The sequence below is a fragment of the Cibotium barometz genome, chromosome 42, assembly GCF_041138505.1.
Source record: "Cibotium barometz isolate CiBa-2024 chromosome 42, ASM4113850v1, whole genome shotgun sequence".
Lineage (NCBI taxonomy): Eukaryota > Viridiplantae > Streptophyta > Polypodiopsida > Cyatheales > Cibotiaceae > Cibotium > Cibotium barometz.
The window spans coordinates 4473845-4481763 of record NC_141087.1 but is presented as its reverse complement, the minus strand read 5'-3'; the positions used below and the strand labels follow the sequence as shown (position 1 = coordinate 4481763).

Genomic DNA, 7919 nt, shown 5'->3' with positions numbered 1-7919 from the left:
AACGCCCTAATCACTTTTTTAATCAAGGATACGAAAAGTAATAACCCTCTAATCACTTTTTAATCAAGGACACGAAAAGTAATAACCCCCTAAACACTTGCTAAAGGCTAGCCCATCGATGCTCTGATACCATGTTAAAAATCATGGATCTAGGGTAGTCATGAGATGATTAAGAAAAATTAATAAGATATTAACAAAGATAATGTTCACAAATAACTACACAATCTATTATCATTAGAGTTAATCCAAGTACATCCTTTTTAGCTCTCATGGAGCTCCATCTTACAAGATATATCTATTATCATTAGAGTTAATCCAAGTACATCCTTTTATAGCTCTCATGGAACTCCATCTTACAAGATATACTTGTATAGTCCATGTGTTCATAAATGCTCATACTACATGTGCCTCTTTGCACTTTCCATGTGCTGCCTTTGACTTCACCTTTTACAAATGACCATAGAAATCAACCTTCAACAATAAGCCCTTAGTCTATTCCTTTTCTAATGTGCATGCTCCTCTCCTTTCTCTACACATGTTGCACCTTCACACATTACATTTTTCAACAAAAGTCAACAATGAATTCTTTTAATTTTCATTTCTACCATTCACTTGAGGAAGCCATCAATACAAATGCTAACATTCTAGCCCAAGGTACTCATCAAGCCCATCATGGAAGGAAGCTACTCATGAGTTAGTCATATAAAGAAAATAAAAATAGAAGATTGATCCAACCAATCAGCATGGATCATAGCAGTGTTACAGAAAACCCGCAAACCCTTACAACGCACCTACAAAATTCATGATCTCACTTGTAAACTTTATTTTTGCAATTTTAAAGATCAACAAAATTCTAAGCATTTTAGTTAAATATTTTAATGAAAAAACCTATAAATATTGAAGAAAAACTTGTAAAATTTAAAATTGCAAGTTTTAAGATCCTAGTAGAAAAATATTCCCCGTGAACAGAGAAAATAAAAATCCAACTAGTACAAATAGAGAAAATAAAAATCCAACTAGTACAAATAGAGAAAATAAAAAATAGGAAATTAATCTAACCAACTCTAGCATGGATCAAAGTGCAATTAAAGACTCTGTTGGATCTTAGATTTCATGCAACTTTACTTGAGGTACTTGGCTTTGTTTTATGTTTAAGGACCCCATTTCTTGAATCTTGAAAGATTTACACATAAGAGTCATCTATGCTTAATGATCCAATTTCTTTTATTTTACTATTTAAGGTGGAATGATGTTAAGTCATCAATGGTGCCACTTCCTAATAATGGTGCCATTTTTTGAACTAGGTTTGTTAAGAGCCCCATTTCTTGAATCTTGAAAGATTTGTGCTTTATGATCCTAACTGTTTTATTTGCTATTTAAAGGTGGAATGTTATTGACTCATTAATGGTGCCATTGTTTGAACAAGACCTTTTAAACCATCAATATTTCTTTTCTTGTGGATAGACCCCACAAGCATAAGGGCTTTGGAATATCTATTATCTATAGAGGCCATGGTGCTACTCTCATCTCATGTAGGTTAATGTGAGTGGTTTGCTGTATTAGTACCTTATACCCCTCTTAGAGAGGTTCAACAATCTAACGCTTAAACTTTTTATGTTTTTATTTAAATTGTGGGTCTTTCTTGTTTTTGTGGAGTTTTTACTACTTAGTCTAATTCTATGAAAAAGTTTGACAAGACCTACACATATGTGATGAATCGAGAAAAAAAAATATACAAGAATAAGAAGGTCCACGTATGGATGACAAGAAATCAATTGAAGACATGTTTCAATTACTCTTCATTCATAGTATGTCATGAAAAAGAAGCTACAATAAGTTAGCATTGCACCCAAGAAGCAACCAAAAACCATCACCATTCCAATTAAATGTTTACTATTTGGAATATGCAATGCTTTGGAAATTAGTTGATGGACTATGATAGAAGCATTTGTGAACATTTTGCGTAAGTGTTTTAATTTTATTCATGATTTTATGATATAGTAATTAAGATAGTAATAAATAATGATTTTATGATATAGTAATTGAGATAGTAATAAATAATGATTTTACAGTATAGTAATTGAGATAAGAATAAATAATTGATTTTACAATATAGTAATTGAGATAAGAATAAATAATGCCATGATACTCAAATATCTTTAACCCCTTAAGTGTGTTTAGTACAGTGCTTAACATCTCTAAATCATCTCCAAAGAAGGTGCCTAGATGGTAGGGATAAGATTGAGGTCATTCTAAACATGCAATTACTAAAGACATTAATCCAAGTAAAATCATTTGGTGGTGGTTACATTAGTTTTCATCAATTAATCATTGATTCTTTGCAAAGACTATTGCACCATAATATAAACTAGCTAAGGTAGATGGAACAGGAGAAAGAATATAAGATTCAAACCTTAAACGAGAATGTGATACATGACCTAACCCTTGAACCTCCTTGTTAATGCCTTAAAGAGCATCAAGAGAAAAATGATTTGTATAGAGGAGAAACTTGGAGAGAAATCCATCTCAATATCTATAAGCGCACAAAGTTCACAGTGGTGGTATAGTGAAGAAGCAAGCAAAGTGATTAACTAGTTTAAGAATCACAAAAATAAATTGATCTTAAAGAAAGCACCATGCTGACCTCTATTTTCAACCAGCTACTTCAACCACAATAGTTGTTCCATGAAACCCAACCAGCTGAGAAGGCCATGCGAGCTAGTATTCCTACCTCGATGGTCCACCACCCAAAATATATAAAGAAACGTTATACTCGCGAGGCAGGACAAAAACTGAGAAAGAACCGCTTACAAGCAGGCACCGGCACCTCATGTACGGGGCCATTGTCTTTCTACTTGAAGTGTTCTATGCTGCCCCTTCCTCACAGCTTCCCGGCGGAAAGCTGTGAAGTGGACCTCACGAAGAATCGAAAGGAAAGCAGAGACATCAGGCAGGGAAAAATGTCCATACTCTGCAGATAAAATAAAATAGAAAAGCTGTTGTTGTTGTGGGCTTACAACTGGAATACAGCAAGACTGTAAAAGGTTGGAAGCAGGAGAGACAAGACTGTATTCACGTAGGCACCAAAACATTCAATTCCTGAAGGTCGCCCGGGTATCTCGTTACCCAAACTGCTGCTGCACAGAAGGTCACAATAGCAAAAGTTATCCCAATGAAGCTTTTGGTTTTCCTCAACAGACCGCAAAAAGCCTTTTGAGTAGATGCAGCAATCATGAGATCCGCATTTACAGGCCTGATCTGACGATCCACAAAAACAGGTGGCCTACAGTCCCCATCAACAACCTTGCCATCTTCATGAGTGATCTGAACATGTTTATGAGCAACCTGATTATGATGTTCCATTGTTTTATCCTTGTCAGACAATGAACAGCTTGAGAACTTCCTGACAGACATCGGAGATAACCCTGCTACTTGCATGTCTGAATCATCACCTCTCACCCCTCTCCAGCTTATTTTGTCTTCACTTTCCTTGTTCGCTTGTGTATCCCTCAAGAAAGAACAAGGTGAGCTAGAAGTGACGTTGCTTTCTTGAGAAGCTGTATCGATTGTTGAGTACTCATCATAACCATCTGCCTCACTTTCACCTCCGTCAGGATCTTCGCACATACCCCATCCTGTCTTGCTCAACATCTCAACATCAGAATCCATGGAGTTCCCTTGTTCCAAGTCTGAATGATACATGTCATCACATTGCAAAGAGCATATCAGCCCCTTGGGAGTCATAAGTAGGTCCTCTGCAATTGATTGGTTTTTGGCCACCTGCAAAAGTATCACAGAAACAAGTTGCCCCTGCAGTCACTGAAAGGATCATTCAAAATCCAAAAAGCAAACCCGCCATTGCTGGACAATAGAATGGCTGGCGAAGCTTTGTCACATGTTAGTCAACAGCATAAAGAAAACAGACATACATAAAGACTGACAAGAAGCACTTCCATTCATGCCTGCTAAGTCAATCCTGCCTAAATATCATGTGTGACAAGCAGATCACATTCAAGACTGTCCAGAGAAGGAACGCTGACTCGTAGCATGTGTCTAGCGAGAAGATTAAATAAGCAAGGCTGCCATAGGAAGAGCTATGACTGACATAGCTATGGTGGCGAATAAGGCATCCAAAAGAGACCTACAGCTGAAAATCAAGTAGCTTGAAGAGGAGAAACAACAGGATGGAAAGAATCTCTCTAAATGGCCCACTTGTTTGGATAGTATTGAGAGGTCTATGAAGATCGTGGGGAAGCAGAAGCCAGTTGACTTATCATAAGCTCCTCTCTCATCACGTTGCATGTCCCACTTGATTGAAACTACGGTGTCAATGTGGACATCTATAAGAGACCTAAAGCTTGAATATCATTCATGATACTTTGTTGGAAGGCCCCAAGAATCTAGATTCAGCCTCCACAATGCTTAAAAAACACTGTCCGTAAAATCTACTATGTGGAGGTGAAGGCATGCTCAAAACTCATCCTTATGAGTAGAAATCTCTCTCGCTGCACCCCCACCACCACCCTTCCCCCCAAAAAAACAGAATGCTGTAGAATCACTGCTGAGTGCTGGATGTACCTGAAGGTTGGGCTCATGTTCTGAGCTGATAATGCTTTCACAATCATTAGCACACTCGTCATCCAGTGGAGAGAGCCCAGTGTCCCCATTGCCCACGTTGCCCAGCTTTGCCTCTGTCAACTCGGTTGACCTGCTTCCAACTCTACTTTCCCCAAATATGCTAAAAGCTTCCCCATCTCTGTATTGCTCCTGTACACAACGATGGGTGCAGCCTACCATATTGCCCAAGGTAGTAAAATTTTGGCCACTCTTTCTGTGATTGTTCTCCAATGTGCCTCTCCCTATTGTAGAGAGGCAAAAGTGATCTTCAATGCCACCGTCCCCTTTTCCAGAACACTCACGCAAACTCAGGACAGCAGAGTCTCCATCCCCAGCCTCGGTACCCCCAGAAAAGGACAAAATAGGTGTTTGGGGACTGCTAAACGAATTTAAACTCTCAGAGTGAGAGTTCATCATGATGCTTGTAGCCCGAAACATGGGAGAATGCTTCTTTAACATCCACATGTCCCTCGAACGATGCCTACATGTGGCAGGGAATTCTGCGTTATCTGCAGGGGGGACGTTCTCTTTGTAATCAGAAGGCTTTAACACACCAGGCCGCCTGCGAGAAGTAACAAGGGTGGGATCTACCACAGGGGATTGCTGCAAGGGAAAAAGAGGTGAGTGTTTCGCCCATTTACCAAACTTGTGGGAAGATGGTGTGGATCCAAACACAGTGCCATGGCCTGGTGTGCCAATGTTAGGGGAAGCCATCTCTGACTGCACCTGAAACCCTAGAACGATCTGCCGTGTGATGTGTTTGTCAGCCACCGGGTTGGTGTTCTGAGAAGTGGCATCCGATGACGCAAACAAGCTTGCTGTCCGGAGGGCATCTGCCACGGCGGTGCGAACCCCAGCCACTCTGTCCAGCTGGCAGTCTTGCAGAACCCCAACGATAGGACTAAGATCAAGGTCCAGCAGCTCTGCATCGGCTATTTTGAGCACACTTTGCAGCAGCTGTGCAGCAGCTACCCGTTTTTGCCATGATTCTGCCATACCGGAGGTGCTCTGCAGAATCTCCATTCCCGCACTGAGCAGGCGGGCTCCATAGCCTTGGATGACAACGCTGCTGCTGAACTTGGCAAGGGATCGCATGAGGCACATGTGAGCGACCGTCTGCATGCCCTCATTGGTGAGAGCCTGGGTTCCTTTGACACAGATGAGCTCTTGCAGATCGAGAGGGGCGCATCGCCATCTGTCCGACTCGACCAGGGCCTGCAAGCAAGCAGCAGCGCCGATGGCAAGGAGGGGCGGCTGCGAGCTAGAGAGGGCAGAGAGGAGCGGGCGGCATAAGCTGCGCAGGGCCTCCTCGTTTGAAGCTGGGTCGCGGGCAGGGTCGATGGTGTGGACGGCCAGGGAGGCGACCACCTCGGTGCAGGCGGTGTGCAGCTGCGGCGAGCAAGAGAGGGAGGCCAAGACAGAGGCCATGATGCGGGGCAGGTAGGGGATGACGCCGTGCTTGTGCAGCTTGGCCAGCTTGCTGTACACGTGAATGACAAGACGGGAAGAAGCCTCACTGTTCTCGTCCCCCTCCGTAGCAGCCAGCAAGCCCGCCACCGCCTCCATGTCCAACCCCTCCACACGAACTGCTTCCATCGCTGTGCTACTGTGTTGTGGAGCCGGTAATCGTTTTGAGTCGAGAGAGAGAGAGAGAGAGAGAGAGAAGGATTTGAAAAAGTGGAGGGAACTCCTGCGCGCAGGAAGCGGATCCACAGGTTTCGAGACGCGACACGCCACAGGACGAAAGACAAGGGGCGGCTGAAATTTTGAAATTCGAAATTCGAAGGACTCATAATTATTTCATATTTCAAATTTTTAATTTTTATTTTGATTTGATGAGGTGCACACACCATACTAACCCATTTTGATTTATAAAACAAGCTAAAAGTCTTCCAAAGTCACATGGAGTCAAAGTCCCGTACATGAATCAAGCAATGCAAGAAGGGTTCACGGATGAATAGAATTGATATGTAGACACCAGTAGTTTTTTGTATTTGAGCCGGGGGGGCTTAACACGATCTTATAAATACCACCCATAGAGATGTGTTTTTGTCATTAGGTTCATCACTCCCATTTCTAAGAGTGGTTTTGCTACCCCACCTTAAGGTATTGCCTTAGAGGACTCATGAGGAGCATAACAGCAAAAGTACTCCCTTGTAGAACACTAGATATCACATGAAATGTGCACAGCTCTTAATCTAAGAACGAAATCATTTTCGATTAACTTATGAGGCTTGACCGTGCTCTTTACGGTGTTGCGTGTCCATGTAATCGGAGTTGGGTGTGTGAGTAGTGTATATATAAAAACGGTGATTCTGGCCAAACTTTTAAAATCCCTCTTCCTTTTCCATGATTTTCAACCGAGGCATTATTTTGTGAGGTACACTTTTTTGAGAGGGAATGTGATTGTTTAAAAGAAGGTTTCCTATTCTAAGGCATTATTTTGTGAGGTGCACTTTTTAGTGAGAGAATGTGATTTTTTTAAAGAAGGTGTGCATTTAATGGGAGAGACTTGAGAGGATGAGACAATAAAATTAGAAAAATAAAATTTAAAGTAATTAGTCAAGTTGGTATGTACACAAATTTATTTTGGGACTTTCCCATATATGCAGAGTGTATCCCCTCCCCTGCACACATTAGAGTTAGAAAGAGAAAATGTTATTAAAATTTTTTATAAAAATAATAAATGAGTTATTCTAAGAAAAGTAAATAATAATAATAATCCATATGTAAATAAAATGTGCTAGGGTGTAAAAGCATTAGCCTTGGTAAATTTTGTCAATAGAAGAGTGCACATTTTAATTGGGCTTAGGTTGAATTTATAAATTGTAAAGTCTAAGGCTAGGTGGTAAAGTGTGGATTGTTCTATGCCAAGGGGGGTGATTTAGAACTGCAGGCCTTCAGTGATTTCGATTGGGCACGCGATTATGATACACGACAATCTAGGCAATTTGTACATATCTTAGCTAAGAAAGAATCAACCAACAATGGCAACATCATCCTGAAGCTCAATATATAGTAGCATAGTTGAATGTGTATGGTTCACAAGATTGATAGAGGATCTTTACGTCCCTTCCAGACACCCCGACTCCTATTCTCATCACTGACAATCACAGCACAATGGCAATTTCAAAGAATCATGCTTTCATGCCAAGACTAAGCACATTGAAGTGCATTACCACTATGTTAAAGAGTGGTTCCATGTAGGAGAGATCAATCTGATCTATTGTAGTACACATTACAATGTGGTAGATCTTTTCACTAAAGCCTTATCACGTGAAAAGCTTAAGGCCTTCCATAAA

General features: G+C 41.0%; 1 protein-coding gene across 1 annotated transcript; it reads right to left on the bottom strand.

The window, feature by feature from the left end:
- Positions 1-2637: 2637 nt before the first annotated feature.
- On the bottom strand, positions 2638-6312 carry LOC147614085 (uncharacterized). Its single transcript, XM_086780624.1, has 2 exons — positions 4579-6312; positions 2638-3780 (listed from the first exon to the last, which is right to left on the bottom strand). The coding sequence occupies exons 1-2, from the start codon at positions 6211-6213 to the stop codon at positions 3073-3075; spliced, it is 2343 nt and encodes a 780-aa protein (XP_086636750.1). The 5' UTR covers positions 6214-6312; the 3' UTR covers positions 2638-3072.
- Positions 6313-7919: the final 1607 nt, after the last annotated feature.

Coding starts and splice junctions, on each gene's coding strand:
- LOC147614085 (XM_086780624.1), bottom strand. CDS start 6,213: ATGGAAGCAGTTCGTGTGGAGGGGTTGGACATGGAGGCGGTGGCGGGC. Junction 3,781..4,578: donor AACATGAGCCCAACCTTCAG/GTACATCCAGCA, acceptor ATACTTTTGCAG/GTGGCCAAAAACCAATCAAT.